Source organism: Rana temporaria, chromosome 1, assembly GCF_905171775.1.
Source record: "Rana temporaria chromosome 1, aRanTem1.1, whole genome shotgun sequence".
Lineage (NCBI taxonomy): Eukaryota > Metazoa > Chordata > Amphibia > Anura > Ranidae > Rana > Rana temporaria.
The window spans coordinates 76,496,783-76,514,739 of NC_053489.1; the positions used below are offsets into that span (position 1 = coordinate 76,496,783).

Genomic DNA, 17,957 nt, shown 5'->3' on the forward strand with positions numbered 1-17,957 from the left:
GTGCTCCCGTAGTTTTCAGCATAGAGTATGCAAATTACCTACTTACGCCGATTCACAAACGTACGTGCGCCCGGCGGTAGTTTTTTACGTCGTTTACGTAAGTCGTTTTCGTCGTAACGTTGCTCCTGCTATTAGGAGGCGCAGCCAATGTTAAGTATGGACGTCGTTCCCGCGTCGAAATTTGAAAATTTTACGTAGTTTGCGTAACTCGTCCGTGAATGGGGCTGGACGCCATTTACGTTCACGTCGAAACCAATGACGTCCTTGCGACGTCATTTAGCGCAATGCACATCGGGAAATTTTAGGGACGGCGCATGCGCAGTACGTTCAGCGCGGGAACGCGCCTAAGTTAAATGATCCACTCCCCCTACCCGGATCATTTGAATTAGGCGGGCTTGCGCCGGGGGATTTACGCTACGCCGCCGCAACTTTACAAGCAAGCACTTGCCCGTAAAACTTGCGGCGGCGTAACGTAAATGTCATACGTTACGCCGCCGCAGATTTGCCCGATTCTACGTGAATCTGGGCCAAAAATCTTCCTCCTAGAAATCTGAGCACAGTCCTTGCGCAAGCAAATATGGGACTGAGCTATACCAGGACACCAAAAACAATGTCTCCTTTGACCCACGCTGACTCTAGCACAAGAGGGATCTTTCACTTGTATCGTCTGCACTTACTAATGTCCCTGGATAATTGGATGCCTCCTTCCAATATCTTCCAGATACCTCTCCAGTGATACCAGACCAGATCCCCAGATGACAGTCCCTCAGTCAGCTCCAGCATCTTTCAGCAGAATAGGCCCCCCAGCTAGCCTAGCTGAGACCTTATTGCACAGCAATCACATGGCTGACCTGCCCAGGAGAGCAAACTGAACACCACCCCAGGGCTGAGATCTCCTCCTGTAGGACAAGACCCCTCTTCTCCAGGTCTCAGAGTATTTATACACCCTCACAGCCACCACCCGGGCACACTCTCCCCAGAGATTGGCCATGGCTGTAAGCAAAAGGAGCTGCTGGTTTGACTCTTTCAGCCCACTATCTTCTAGAATTCTTCCAGACAGACAGAGGAAAGCAATCAACCATGCAGCCACTGAAACACAGAACAGACCAAAATAATTACACACAGCTCATCTGATTACAGCAAGCGAAGAACTAATTTACATAACCTAGCACCTATCTAGGAGGGTGCTACATAAGCGTGTATTTAAATATCCTTTGTACATAAAAAAAAAATGGGTTGAATATAACTAAACAGTATATGATATTTCCCAATAGGGCTAAGGAGCTAGAATTCCTATTTACAATTTCTTTTAAATAGGTCGGGTCCTCCCTTAACATACCGTATATACTCAAGTATAAGCCGACCCGAATATAAGCCAAGGCACCTAATTTTACCACAAAAAAATGGAAAAACGTATTGACTCGAGTATAAGCCTAGGGTGTCCATCTGGATGCCTTACTGTGTCCATGCCTCACTGTGTCCATGCCTCACTGTGTCCATGCCTCACTGTGTCCATACCTCACTGTGTCCATGCCTCACTGTGTCCATGCCTCACTGTGTCCATGCCTCACTGTGTCCATGACTAGACTGACGTTTAACATGGGAGTCTATGGAAAGGTGCCCAGCTTTGAAAAATTGGTGCTCCCCAGCTGTAGGTTCCCCAGACAACAAAATGTGCACACTTGTAGAGGAGAAATGGGGATACATATGTGCCAAGTTCCGGGGTCCAGGTGTCCTACGACCAGCGGGTACTGGGTCCCCAAAGTCACCTGAGAAATTACCGTTTAACATAGGAGTCTATGGAAAGGGTGCCCTGCTGTAAAAAATCGGTGTTCCCCGACAACAAACTTTGCACACTTGTATAGTAAGGGTGGGGCTACATGTGTGCCAAGTTTGGGGTCCAGGGGACCTACGGCCGTCCGGTACTGGGTCCCCAAATTTCGGAAGATCAGGTGCAAAAAGGTGAAGCCGGGGGGGGGGGGGGGGGCATTTTCAGCACAAAAAAATGTGCTGAAAAACTCGGCTTATACTCGAGTATATATGGTACATATCAACAATCCTATATAAATGTATTATTTTTAAAACGTATTTTACTACAACAGGTAACCATGTATACAGTATATACCAATTTCATTAAGCAATAATTAAGCGGGTAAAATAAGTATTGAGCACGTCAATATTTTTCTAGGTAAATATATTTCCAAAGCTTCTATTGACATGAAATTTTCACCACATGTCGGTACCAACCCATGCAATCCATACATACAAAGACACCAAAACAAATGCGTTCAGAAATTAAGTTATTGTATCTGCAAGAAAATTGTAATGCTTCCCCATTCTATGCAAGTTAAACTGTAAAAAGGGATTTTCTTTCCTTCCGATCCATACTAGGAGAACATGCAGAGACCTTTCCTTGTAAGTTAGGTGTGACATTAAAATGTGAGTGTCCTCTGCCTACCCTTTAAGGCCCCTTTCACACTGACATGTTTTTCAGGCGGTTTAGCGCTAAAAATAGCGCTGCTATACCGCCTGAAAAAATCGTGCCCTGCAGTCTTCAATGTGAAAGCCCGAAGGCTTTCAGACTGAAGCGGTGCGCTAGCAGGACCGCTCTAAAAGTCCTGCTAGCCGCATCTTTGGAGCGGTATAGGAGCGGGGTGTTTACCGCTCCTTCCCATTAAAATCAATGGGAAACCACGGTAATACAGCCATCAATGTGGGCGGTATTTACCCTTTTTCGGCCGCTAGCCGTGGTTAAAATCGCACTGCTAGCGGCCGAATATCGCTTTAAATACGACGGTATAGCGGCGCGATTTTTAGCCATACCGCCACCACTCCTCCGCTGCCCCGTGTGAAAGGGGCCTAACTGTAATGCCCACCTAACCCTAATCCATCCATCAACCCGCAATAAACAATTTCCTACCCCTCCCTGTATTTAATGTTACACCCATTAGCAAATTCATTATATTAAATAGTCCCTGGGTTATAATTTGTCATGGACAATATTTCCATCCTGATGTGGTAATGAGAGCTGTGCATATTTCTAGGTTTCCTGTAAAGTTGTGGTTTGCATCTCATTGCTAGTCCAAACCTTACTAACCTTCATGTTTTCTGTAAATCTCACTCAGACCAACTATTTCCTGCAGATATCATATCTTGTCATGACATGCCCTCTGAAGTTTACACTTCTAAAATTAACTTGCTGAGCATGTCACTTAGTCATTCTGATGGCAGAAAATGTGGGGTCCCTAAAACCTCTGTAAAATGTGTGGGTTCACTCAGCGCAAAAAATTAAACATAAAACAAATCCTAACATACACTAAAGTTTAATATATGGTATTCCTTTGGGAGAATGATAAAAATAAGCAATGCAGTGCAAATAATACAATAATAATATGCACATTTTTTATTTATTTTTTTAATCGTATAAAGTCCCCTCTGATAAAAGAAAATATGAAGAGTTGACAGATAAGTTCTACTCAGCGGTGATAAAGGTGCTCATAAACATCAAATGGTGCGTCCTTAACCCCTTAACGCCCACCATACGACTATTTACGTCCGCAGAATGGCACGGACAGGCAGAAGGACGTATATATACGTCCTTGCCTTCTAGCGGGTGGGGGGTCCGATCGGGGAAAGCCCCCCCCCCCGCTGCGTGCGGCGGATGGGTTCCTTCGGGGAGCGATCCGGGACGACGGCGCGGCTATTCGTTTATAGCCGCTCCGTCGCGATCGCTCCCCAAGGCTGAAGCACGGGGAGAGCCGTATGTAAACACGGCTTCCCCGTGCTTCACTGTGGCAGCGTATCGATCCAGTGATCCCTTTTATAAGGGAGACTCGATCGATGACGTCAGTCCTACAGCCACACCCCCCTACAGTTGTAAACACACACTAGGTGAAACAACTCCTAACTCCTACAGCGCCCCCTGTGGTTAACTCCCAAACTGCAACTGTCATTTTCACAATAAACAATGCAATTTAAATGCATTTTTTGCTGTGAAAATGACAATGGTCCCAAAAATGTGTCAAAATTGTCCGAAGTGTCCGCCATAATGTCGCAGTCACGAAAAAAATCGCTGATTGCCGCCAATAGTAGTAAAAAAATTTTTTTTTTATAAAAATGCAATAAAACTATCCCCTATTTTGTAAACGCTATAAATTTTGCGCAAACCAATCGATAAACGCTTATTGCGATTTTTTTACCAAAAATAGTTCGAAGAATACGTATCAGCCTAAACTGAGGAAAAAAAATAATTTTATATATTTTTTGGGGGATATTTATTATAGCAAAAAGTAAAAAATATTGCATTTTTTTCAAAATTGTCGCTCTATTTTTGTTTATAGCGCAAAAAATAAAAACCGCAGAGGTGATCAAATACCACCAAAAGAAAGCTCTATTTGTGGGGGAAAAAAAACGCCAATTTTGTTTGGGAGCCACGTCGCACAACCGCGCAATTGTCTGTTAAAGCGACGCAGTGCCGAATCGCAAAACCTGGCCTGGGCATTTAGCTGCAAAATGGTCCGGGGGTTAAGTGGTTAAAGGGTCACTAAAGGAAATTTTTTTTTTTTTGCTGAAATGACTGTTTACAGGGTATAGAGACATAAAAGTTAACTGATTCCTTTTAAAAATTATTAAAAAAATGATAAAAGTCAATCATATAATGTACCTCTAGTTTCACTTTCGGTTTTAAACTGGTTTCATGTTTATGTGAAGTAAAGAGACCCACAGAACAAAAACAAACAAATCCAGGACAGTGTTTTGTTTTTAAAATGAATCTGATTCTGAGGAGTTTTAGACACACAGCTTAGACCACAGTGAGAAGCTCCCATGAGTATTTTCATAAGGAGCCAGACAAGCAGGAAGTGTGGAGATCACAGTAGAATTACAGCTACTTCAAAGCAAAAACGAACAATGAGGACATGAAACCAGTACTGCAGTAAGGTAAAGGAAGCTATTTAGCTAAAAAAAAAAATCCTTTAGTGATCCTTTAATAGTGCTTGCACCACCGTTTTACCAAGCCGCTCACCTCACTCTCTGGACCCCTGAATTAACAGATGGGTCTATAAGGCATTCCCCACTGGGGTAGTCACAGATGGAAATGGATAACTGGGTGATTGGAATTCGATAACAGACCGCTTCAAACAACCGCACAATGTCACGCTTATAATCAATATACTTCGGTATATTGATTAGTGTATGTTAGGATTTGTGGTACCATGAAAAATCAATAAGAAATATATAGTGCACACTGTGTGGCTAAAACATACTTGCTTTATTGATTAAAAGGTTACTCACAAGTGTGGCACTGTTACCCCAGTGCTAAGGTAGATGACATCTTGTTTTTTTTACATATAATAAAAATAATTTCATCAAGACGGATAAGATGGCTGCAGTGACGTCACGGAGTCCTCTCGCACTCTGAGGAAGTCCTGCCCACAGGGACGATACGCGTGTGGGAGGCCTCCGTGAAGTTACTGCAGACAACTTATCCGTCTTGATGAAACGATTTTTACTATATGTCATCTACCTTAGCACTGGGGTAACAGTGCCACACTTGTGAGTAACCTTTTAATCGATAAAGCAAGTATGTTTTAGCCACACAGTGTGCACTATATATTTTCTATTGATTTTTCATGGTACCATGTGACATTGTGCGGTTATTTGAAGCGGTCTGTTATCGAATTCCAATGACCCATTTATCCATTTCCATCTGTGACTACCCCAGCGGGGAATACCTTATAGACCCATGTGGTAATTCAGTCTATCCATTTGATTTTTATGAGCACCTTATCACCGCTGAGGAGAACTTTTTTGTCAACTCTTCATATTTTCTTTTATAAAAGGGGACTTTGTAAGATTTTTAAATATTTTGTTTGTCCCTAAAACCTCATTAGATAGCACAACATGTAACATTAGCATTTACACAGCAAATCTATAGAGCACATTTTTGCCCATGCGTTTCAGAATGTGGGCTGCCACAAATAAAAAACCTAACAGCTTCAGCATAAGGTTTCCTGAGTGAGTAAAAGAGCACTTGTTCAATTTCAGTTGCCACTCTCAGGTTTAGAAAACAATTGTTTTTGGTCTGTAATAGGGCAATAGTTGCTCTAACTGGAACTGGTAGGCAGAAAGCATTTCAGCTTGTGAAAAAAAAAAGATTGGGTTTGGCAAATGTTACTAAAGTTTTACTAAAGTAAAGTCTGTACAGTAAAATGACGGTGGGCAGGATCCCCTCTCATTCTGGGATGACATTATATGACGTCGCCCCAGTGTCACCGCTCCCACGAGGAGGGGGGTCTGGGGGGTGACTGTTGGGCATAGTCGCGGCTACTCTGCATCCCTGGGACAAGGGCGCGACCCTCATCTGGGTAATAAGCTGATGATGCGGCTCTTTACCCATGTGTCCAATAACAGCTTATCACATGTAAACACGGAAGTGCCGTTTATCGGCTGTCCTCGCACAGACAGAGTGTGAGGCAAGGAGAGGAGAGCCAAGCAGCGGCATGTCTTTGCAGGGGAGACCTGTACAGGTAGTACCCGGATTATCAGTGAAGCCCCAGTAATGCCCAGTCAGTGACCATCTGTGATGCCAATCTGTGCCCATCAGTGACACCAATCTGTGCACATCAGTGATGCAAATTTGTGCCCAGAAGTGCTGACTTTCAGTGCCCATCAGTGCCTGCTCATCAGTACCACCCATCAGTGCTCATCAGTGCCCCCCATAAGTGTCCATCAGTGCCACCTATCAGTGTCACCGATCAGTATGGAATGTTAGTGCCTCCTCATCGGTGCCACCTCAGCAGTGCCCTTCAGTGCTGTCTCATCAGTGCCCATAAGTGCTGCCCCATCAGTGCCCACCATTGCCACCTCATCAGCGCACATCAGTGAAGTTAAAAAAAAAAATATTTACAACGTTTTCTGACAGTAACTAAGAAAAATATATTTTTCACCCATTTTTCATATTTTTAACAAAAAAATAAAAACCCAGCTGTGAATACAGGTGAAACTCGAAAAATTTGAATATCATGCAAAAGTTAATTTTTTTCACTAATGCAACTTTAAAGGTGAAACTAATATTTGAGATGGACTCATTACATGCAAAGCAAGATAGTTCAAGCTGTGACTTGTCATAATTGTAATGATTATGGTTTACAGCTCATGAAAACCCCAGATCCACAATCTCAGAAAATTAGAATATTGTGAAAAGGTGAAATATTCTAGGCTCAAAGTGTCCCACTCTAATCAGCTAATTAAGCCATAACACCTGCAAAGGGTTCCTGAGCCTTTAAATGGTCTCAGTCTGGTTCAGTAGGAATCACAATCATGGGAAAGACTGATGACCTGACAGTTATGCAGAAAACCATCATTGACACCCTCCATAAGGAGGGAAAGCCTCAAAAGAGAATTGCAAAAAAAGTTGGATGTTCCCAAAGTGCTGTATCAAAGCACATTAATAGAAAGTTATGTGAAAGGGAAAAGTGTGGAATAAAAAGGTACACAAGCAGCAGGGATGACCGCAGCCTGGAGAGGACTGTCAGGAAAAGGCCATTCAAAATTGTTGGGGAATTTCACAAGGAGTGGACTGAGGCTGGAGTCAGTGCATCAAGAGCACCACACACAGACGGATCCTGGACATGAGCTTCAAATGTCATATTCCTCTTGTCAAGCCGCTCCTGAACAACAAACAACGTCAGAAGCATCATACCTGGGCTAAAGGAAAAACACACCTGGTCTGTTGATGGTGACTGCACTGTGTGAGGAAGTGGAAAGAGCAGATGCACAGGGAAGTGAATAGCAAAAACCCACCACTGAGTAATCGCTAAAACCAGTGGGGGTGGGAGGTCTGTGGGTCAGTAATGGTGAACAGCAATAAGCATAAATTAAATATTAACATACACTATAATTAAATTAAATAGTGAACATCACAAACATGAGAAGCATATAAATCCAAACAGCTTAGTTGATGTGAATGGTGCCAGAAAGTTCAAATTAAACACAATCCAGGTGGAGTCCCAGAAGTCCCAGAAGAGGGAAGATGTGGGACCGTAATAAGGTAAAAAAGTCAAATAACACAAATAAAGTCTTAAAACCCACCACTGAGTAATCGCTAAAACCAGTGGGGTGGGAGGTCTGTGGGTCAGTAATGGTGAATAGCAATAAGCATAAATAAAATATTAACATATACTATAATTAAATTAAATAGTGAACATCACAAACATGAGAAGCATGTAAATCCAAACAGCTTAGTTGATGTGGATAGTGCCAGAAAGTTCAAATATAACGCAATCCAAATGGAGTCCCAGAAGTCCCAGAAGAGGGAAGATGTGGGATCGTAATAAGGTAAAAAAAAGTCAAATAACACAAATAAAGTCTTAAAGTGCACTGTGAACGATAATAGAGGCCCAAGGGGGGTATCCCGTGGTAGAAGAGCAGCAAAACTGACATTTACAAAGAAAATAAAAATGCCATTTAAATTGCCAGCAAATGACAACTCCCATCTGCTTCCTTCTGTTTGTAAAGAAAGCATCTGTTGATAACCTTTGAATCTGGTATGAATTTCAAGGGCCAATACAAAAAAAACAAGAAAAAAAAAGTTTGAAGTCCACCCCCCACATCAATATCAGACACATATCTAATCATGCGGTCTGGCAGGCTGGGAAAGAGGTGGTACCAGTGTGTTCCCATCCCCCATACCAGGCCACATGCCCTCAATTTTGGAGATACTTTGTTGATGAGCACAAAAGCCTTTTCCCCAAAATCCTGGACTTGTGGTTGTGGGGGTTCTGCAGGTGGAGGGCTTAGCGGAATAGCGTACTTCCCCATGTGTGAGTAAAAGGAAGGAATAAAGGAAAATAAATATAAACTAGTGAAAGGTTCTGCTGCTAAACACAAAAGCTAGATACAAAGCAAAAAACTAATGTGGATAAAAAATGTGTAGCGCTGAAAAAAGTCACATGTTGCCAAAATGATTCAAAAATAATTATAACAAAAATAGTGTCCAATAAAGGTGAATGAAGTGAAAAGATAGATTATATGAGTGAATGAATGACTTCCTCTCGAGCAACAGTCACTCACAATCCCATCAAAGTTTGTAGAGAATAAAAAAGAGTTGGCATATATTAGGGGATCAATCAAGTGGATCTGGCTTCCATTGATTATAAGTGGAGTAACGAGTCTCCTGATTGCATCCAGTGCCCCCTCGCTGAATCTTAGGCAGGTCTTTCTGCCCAGTTCTAAGAGCTTTTTAACGGAAATGGTAAGCGCACTATATACTCCCCCTTCTATATATATGTGCTTAAAACACATTTGTTCAAAGTTTAAAATCATATAAATATAATAAACTGTTGTATTAATTATGAATCTTTATGTCGTACGCAGACTGCTACATATATAAAAGGAACAGGAACATTATGCAAGCCCTGATGAAGCACACATAGTGCGAAACTAGTTGGCAAACTCGCATGAATTTTCCTCCAAATAACCTGTCTTCCCTTTACCTTGTTTTTCATGAAACTGTGGTTTCTGACCATATGTATATCTTATTGTGTAAATTATATGAAATATGATATTTTATATTTTCATAATTAAATTATTTTTGATACTACTTTAAATTTTGTGTTTTGTGCGCCTACCTTATATACCAAGAGCAACACATCTCACTTAAAAAATCCCTATATTCGGAGAGGAACTGTCCTCCCCTAATATATATATATATAAATAAACAAAAACCAAAAGGTTGACGCTGCGCTAAATTAAATATTGAATTATAAATGTAAATAGCTGCTAGCACTAAATTGTGTACAACAACTTGGTAACATAAAAAAGAAAAAAACAGTGCAGCGCTAGTGAGTGATATTGTGCTCATATAAATTAATAATAAACAAAAAAAGTCATTCTGGAATATACTGCAAATATAGCCAGAATAGGAAAAAACATAAAAATGCAGATGGATATATGAAGAAAAAGTCTTAAAAAGCCACGAAACAAAGTTCATATGACTCTATCCAGTAATTTTCCTTGTGAAAGAGAAGTGGATTGTGCAGACAATGTGAAAGACTCTTGATTGATGTGAGGTAAGCTGTCACCAATACACCCGTGAGGAAGGATAAGATTGCCTGCTTACCAGATGAAAAGACTGTTTTGCATCAGTCTAATAGGGCCTGTGGGAAGTCTGGTCTCCCAATACCTTAGCCGTCAAGATAACCACGGTATAGCTCAGCATACAATCCGAAGAGTCATAAATCAAAAAAAAGAGAAGAAGGACCTCTCATAGCGTATAACGTTTAAAAATAAAAGAGGGTTTAATAAAAATTGCACTTACAATTAGGCAATATAAATACAGCATGGATAGCAAAACGTCTCCGATCTCTTGTTCCGATGCTTCTCGCTACTCGGTCAGGAAAACACAGCCGGCGTTCAGGACGGAACGCGATGACGTCACGGCACCCTACGATTATTTTTAAACGTTATACGCTATGAGAGGTCCTTCTTCTCTTTTTTTTGATTTATGACTCTTCGGATTGTATGCTGAGCTATACCGTGGTTATCTTGACGGCTAAGGTATTGGGAGACCAGACTTCCCACAGGCCCTATTAGACTGATGCAAAACAGTCTTTTCATCTGGTAAGCAGGCAATCTTATCCTTCCTCACGGGTGTATTGGTGACAGCTTACCTCACATCAATCAAGAGTCTTTCACATTGTCTGCACAATCCACTTCTCTTTCACAAGGAAAATTACTGGATAGAGTCATATGAACTTTGTTTCGTGGCTTTTTAAGACTTTTTCTTCATATATCCATCTGCATTTTTATGTTTTTTCCTATTCTGGCTATATTTGCAGTATATTCCAGAATGACTTTTTTTGTTTATTATTAATTTATATGAGCACAATATCACTCACTAGCGCTGCACTGTTTTTTTCTTTTTTATGTTACCAAGTTGTTGTACACAATTTAGTGCTAGCAGCTATTTACATTTATAATTCAATATTTAATTTAGCGCAGCGTCAACCTTTTGGTTTTTGTTTATTTCTATTGTCCTTTGTACTTAGACGTTGCTGCTCACCATTCACTATGGACATTTTTGATTTCAGATCACAATATAATATTAACACAGAAGGAGTTTTTGATGGTAGTATTGAGCATAATGATGCTCTTGGTGGCCTGTTCCTTAGACTTAAAAATCTTTTGATCTCTGAACTGCACACTATTTGGGATATCGCATATTTAGAGCATTATGTTGATAAAAAAATGGTACCCCGCAGTCTCAGATGGGAAGTAGCCCCTCAGAAAGGGGAGACTGACCTAGAGGGCTGGCACACCTATTTTAATGATATAGGGGTTAAATTTCTCCAGTTTCTTCTAGATAAGAAACAAGATAAAATAAAATCCCTGAATGAAGAAATTGGGGGAATAAAAACTAAACTCAATCTATTCAAGGATCAGGATTTATATATATCCAAATCTGATCAACTGAGAGAAATTATAGAGAAGGAAGGTTTGGACCAAAAAAATAAGAAAAAGAAGAAATTTAACCGCGATCTGTCGGATTATTCTAACAAGGTGGTCTTTAAATGGCAGACCAATTTGGAGAATGCAGAAATCAATAAAGTTGAAAGTGGAGCCTCTTCCCGGCAACCTGCTTCCTCTATTGATAACCGACCCCCTCCCCGTGGACCAACACAGGGCCCAATAAATAACAAAAATCAGACGACTGGTAATGCTCCTTTTTCATCCAAACCTCCTAAACTAACCAAAAAGGGTTATCCACAGGGCCCTCCTCAAGGGGCTCGCCCTAAGGGACCTCCTACAGGGAGAGATCCTAACTTTAGAGACAATGTTCATAATGGCTACTATGTCCCTAGAGAATCTCAGCCACATCTGAATTCTTCAGAACAGAGGGGAGAAGTTAGAGGCACCTGGCATTTTAGACCTCATCCCTATAATTCCACCAATTCAGTTAATGATTCCAGAGACTATCATACAGATCCACGGGATCGCTGGAACCTCAAACCAGCAATACAGGGATATAGGGATCAAAGAGCTGAAGGAAGAAATCAAACTCCAGGATGCATTCCCCTCGAAAACCGCTTTGCTGCGCTCTCCAACCATCAATTGGATACATATGAAGATAATTATGTTATTACTCAGCATCCTGAATATCAAAATAGCCTCCCAGTTCAGAGAGACTACTATATTGAATCTCCACGGGAGTATGGGATTACTAGTCCTCCTCGTTTTTTTCCCATGACACGGAGTCAGAGCAAAAAGGAGTACGACGACAGAGAGGCATCAGAGGGGGGAGGCGAATTCGGGCCAAAGAGAGGAAAACCACGGACCTAGCTGGTATTTTCAATCTTAGCTCAGCCTCATTAACAGTTGGCGAGCAAAATGTTTTGAGTCACGGTCTTAAATATGCCCCCCCACATCAACTCAATAAATTTGAGACCTTTATTGATGTTAACAAATTCATCCGTAAGATGAATATTAAAAGACATTTCATTTTAAATCCAATTGGAAATGGCACTCAGGTTATCCATAGGATTCCCCCATCTTCTATTCGACGATCTGGAGTCAATTCAGACGACGTTCCACCTACCATTTGTGCTCCTATTCAACATAGCAATCTGAGGAATGCATCACTATTCAATCCACCAGGCTTTGTTGCTCCTGCGATACAAGTATTTAAAGAACTGGTTACAAAAGATCTTCTGTCTCTTAAAATTACTAAACCTAGAGGTGTTTTCCCTATTCAGACTAACATCAAGAAGATCTGTCAGCGGAATGAGATAGTAATTAGACCTGCAGACAAAGGGGGGGGGGATTGTCATTTTAGACAAGTCCCAGTATGTTGAAGAAATGAATCGACAATTGTCTGATAGTTCAACATACACCCCCCTACCTTCGAATCCTACAGTAAAATATAGGAAGTTGTTATCCAATCTTGTGGATCAAGGCCTACATAAGGGGATTCTTAACAAAAAAGAACATGCCCATCTCATACCCATCACACCGCGAGTACCGGTGATATACTATTTACCTAAACTTCATAAAAGTTTAGTTAAACCCCCTGGCCGTCCAATTATAAGCGGAATAGATTCCGTCACGGCCAGGATAGGTAAATATGTAGATAGTTTTTTACAACCCTTAGTGAAATCGACTCCTGCTTTCCTTAGAGACACCACTGAAGTCTTGAATCTATTAAAAGAGGTCCAATGGAAGGATGGCTATATCCTTGCCACTGCTGATGTGGCTTCTTTATACACGGTTATCTCACATCAACATGGTCTGCAGGCAGTGGACTTTTACCTCCAGCAAGAATCTGATATACCACCCTTACAGAAGGAGTTTATTTTGGAGTTGTTAAGATTTGCAACTACACATAACTATTTTTGGTTCGGTGGTACCTTTTTTCTTCAGATCTGTGGCGTGGCGATGGGGGCTAAATTCGCCCCCAGCCTAGCCAATTTATTTATGGCTCATTGGGAACGAGAAGCTATTGATGATCAACCACCCTCACAATTACGACTTTGGAAACGCTATATAGATGACGTGTTAGTCATATGGGAGGGAGACACAACATCACTTGAGGAATTCTTTTTTAAATTAAATTCCAATACGAGGGGTATTTCTCTTCAATATGATATTAGCACCTCCCACATCCATTTTTTGGATCTAAACATTTATGTAAAAGAAGATAAACTGATTACCAACACGTTCTTCAAAGAGACAGATAGGAACGCTTTTATTCCTGTCACAAGCTGTCATCATAGCTCATGGTTAGCCGCAGTACCTAAAGGTCAATTTCAACGCATAAGGAGGAACTGCACTGATATTAAGGACTACCATGAACAAGCACACGTTCTGAAACAAAGATTTTTGACTAAAGGATATCAAGAAGTTTTGATTAACGAAACCATGAGAAAGGTGGAACAGATGGATAGAGAATCCTTATTGGTAAAAAACAGTAGTAAGAACCCTATTCCTTCAGAAAAATTTAGCTGGTCCCTAACTACCAAATATTCAAATCAGCATTTTTCAATTAAAAAAATCTTAAAAAAGCATTGGGACATTCTTAAAAGTGATAAGATTATTGGATCACTTATCCCTGATAATCCAATCGTGATTTTTAAGGGGGCACCTGCTTTAAGGCTAAAAATTGCACCAAATGCTATAGATCCACCAAGAACTATGTCATTTTTCCAGTCCCTTAAAGGTTTTTTCCCATGTCGCAGATGTAATATCTGCAAGGTAAATTCCTTTAGGGAACGGAAATGTACTAATTTTCAATCAACAGCTACTGGTACAATTTATGACATAGATTCATTTATGACTTGCTCAACAAAATACGTTGTTTACATGATTCAATGTCCATGCTCAAAGCAATATATCGGCCGTACTAAGAGAGAACTGCATATACGTCTTAGTGAGCATGTGGGCAGGATCAAAAGCGGGTTCCCTAAACATAACCTCTCGAAACATTACGATAAATTCCATGGGAGACAATTAAAGGGGACAAGTTTTTTTGCCATAGATAACATTCGTCCTCATTGGCGTGGTACTAATATGGTTCGGGCCATATCTAGGCTCGAAACTCGCTGGATTTTTTCTATGAAATCTTTTATTCCGTTCGGACTTAACGTAGATTGGGATATAAACTGCTTTTTAAATAATTCATAATAAAAAAAAAAAAAAAAAAAAAAAAATTTATTAATTTTTTATTCCAATTTTAATTATCATAATCATTATCAAAATTTAAATTAATTTATAGATCTTCTCTAATTAAATATAGATGATTTTTATGATATAGATCTTTTCTAATTAAATATAGATTGATTTTTATGATTATGCAAATTTATGATACAATCTTTTTGCATATATTGTTAACCTCCGATCTTATTTTCATTATTCGATGCTCCGCTACCAGTTATTAAACACCCCCGCGTTCTGTACTAATATATATCGTTATTTAATCTGATACGTTATGTACAACATGATTAGAACACTTTTCCATTTCTCGCTACTCAATTATTTTGCCCTCAGTCACTATGAGGACTCTCCCCGAGTTTTCCAGTATGGAACCCGTGGGTATTTAAACACCTAGCGCGCTGACGTCAACATCCGGCTTACTCCCCCGTTGAAGTCCATTAGCGACGAAACGATCGTAGGGTGCCGTGACGTCATCGCGTTCCGTCCTGAACGCCGGCTGTGTTTTCCTGACCGAGTAGCGAGAAGCATCGGAACAAGAGATCGGAGACGTTTTGCTATCCATGCTGTATTTATATTGCCTAATTGTAAGTGCAATTTTTATTAAACCCTCTTTTATTTTTAAACGTTATACGCTATGAGAGGTCCTTCTTCTCTTTTTTTTGATTTATGACTCTTCGGATTGTATGCTGAGCTATACCGTGGTTATCTTGACGGCTAAGGTATTGGGAGACCAGACTTCCCACAGGCCCTATTAGACTGATGCAAAACAGTCTTTTCATCTGGTAAGCAGGCAATCTTATCCTTCCTCACGGGTGTATTGGTGACAGCTTACCTCACATCAATCAAGAGTCTTTCACATTGTCTGCACAATCCACTTCTCTTTCACAAGGAAAATTACTGGATAGAGTCATATGAACTTTGTTTCGTGGCTTTTTAAGACTTTTTCTTCATATATCCATCTGCATTTTTATGTTTTTTCCTATTCTGGCTATATTTGCAGTATATTCCAGAATGACTTTTTTTGTTTATTATTAATTTATATGAGCACAATATCACTCACTAGCGCTGCACTCCCCTAATATATGCCAACTCTTTTTTATTCTCTACAAAGGTGAATGAAGTATAATTCTTTTTGAATCATTTTGGCAACATGTGACTTTTTTCAGCGCTACACATTTTTTATCCATACTTCCCCATGTGAATGAGCAAGAGGTAAAAAGTAAATAAACACACTGACAATATTTGACAAGTTTAACCACTTCCTTACTGGGCACTTAAACCCCCTTCACACTCAGACCAATTTTCAGCTTTCAGCGCTGACGCATTTTGAATGACAATTGCGCGGTCATACAACACTGTACCCAAATTATATTTTTATCATTTATTTCCCACAAATAGAGCTTTCTTTTGGTGGTATTTGATCACCTCTGCGGTTTTTATTTTTTGCGCTATAAACAAAAAAAGACAGAACATTTTGAAAAAAACACAACATTTTTTTATTTTTTGTTAAAATAATATCCCAATTTTTTTAATAATTTTTTTTTAATTTTTGATTCGATAATTAGAAAAAAAAAATATTTTCGATTTCTTTAATTGTCGAAATTGCGAATTTTCGAATTAAAAAATTAGAAAATTTAGATTTTCAAAAATTCGGAATTTCGAAAAAAATTAAAAATTCGGAATTTCCAAAATTTGGAATTTCCAAAATTCGAAAGTTCGGAAATTAAAAAATTCAAGATTCAAAAATTCGAAATTGAAAAATTCGAAAATCTAAAATTCAGAAATACGAAAATTTGGAAATTAAATTCGGAAATTTAAAATTAACGAATTTCTCAAAATTACTTAAAAAACAAATTAGAAACTAAATGAATTGCACATGTCTAGAACAGGTCTACTAAAAGCAATCTAAAGGGAGAGAGGGAAGGGAACCATCAGTGTGATGCAAAGAAGGGTGGAGAACCAAGTCCCTTGTAAAGAAATGATAGAGATAGGGAAGGCCAAGTAAGGATGCATCGTGAGAGGCAGAAATTGCTTTACTACAGTGTACCCTGTGAAGATCTGTGTATTTGTCGTTATTTCGTCAACTGAGTGAAGTGAGTGAATTACTTATATAGCGCTACAAATGCGAAATAAATCGCCTCAAGGCTTACTGAAAGTAATTTTTAACATTTTAGTCATTTTAGTCTCCTGGAGGAGAATTTAAGTTTGCTTCTAGTTTGCAGTATCTCCTTACTGAATCCTAGAATCTGTTACAATTCTACATCTATATTTTATTTCACTTTCAGCAAATGTCAGACTTTTGACAAATAGGACATTCATCATTTATAATGACTGATCCTTTTGTTTTGCCTTCTTTATAGAATTCCCAATGGTTTATACTCTTCTCCTCTGAGTTCCTTTATGAAGTTTATACACTGTTTTAAATAATGTTTTTCAGGGAGATTCTGGTGGACCATTAGTCTGCAATGGAACAGTCCGAGGAGTGACATCTTTTGGTGCATCTGAATGTGGTGTTCCTGGAGATGCAAGTGTGTACAGCTATCTCAACAGGGAAATCAAAACCTGGATAAAGAAAAAACTACGGGGTGGCCCCTAAATTACCTGTCACTGCATGCAGGCCCTATGACTGCTATACATTTATATGGCTTCAGTTTTTATGTTTTCTTTTATTTTACTCATTAACTTCCTCAACATATTCATATGCTGTATTTCATGTCTTTATCATTTATTTGATAGGATTTGAAAAACAAAAAGTAAGATAAATATGATAAACAATATTCTATTGTTTTATTATTCTATATAATGAATACATTTCTAGATGAATGTGAATTCAGAAAGTGAAGATTTTCCCCCTTTCACACTGAGGCAGTTTTCAGGCGTTTTAGCGCTACAAATAGCACATATAAAGCACCTGAAAACTGCCTCCCATTAACTGCAATGAGTGCTTTCACACCCGGCGGTGCACTTGTGGGACGGAAAAAAAAGTCCTGCAAGCAGCATCTTTGGGGCCAGTTTGGAGCGCTGTGTACAGCGCTCGCAAAAGCCCCTGACCATTGCAATGAACGGGTAGCACTTCCAAAGCGGGAGTTTAACCCAAAAAGCGGTACAAACAGCGGTTGACCGCCACTAATGAGTGGCGCTTTAACATGAAGTCGGCCGCGGCCCCAGTGTGAAAGGGGTCTTAGTTAACAGTTAGAAAGGTCACTGTAAACCCCTTCCCTTCCTTATTTTTCATACTACTTTTTTAATTC

At 39.8% G+C, this 17,957-nt stretch overlaps 1 protein-coding gene across 1 annotated transcript in view; it reads left to right on the forward strand.

Annotated features, from left to right (window-relative positions):
- LOC120928288 (granzyme A-like) overlaps nt 1–17,615 on the forward strand; it is a 50,635-nt gene extending 33,020 nt beyond the window's left edge. The window contains exon 5 of the mRNA XM_040339385.1: nt 17,144–17,615. Within this exon, the coding sequence (XP_040195319.1) occupies nt 17,144–17,302 (159 nt within the window). The 3' untranslated portion in view covers nt 17,303–17,615. The remainder of the gene's footprint in view (nt 1–17,143) is intronic.
- The last annotated feature ends 342 nt before the right edge of the window (nt 17,616–17,957 follow it).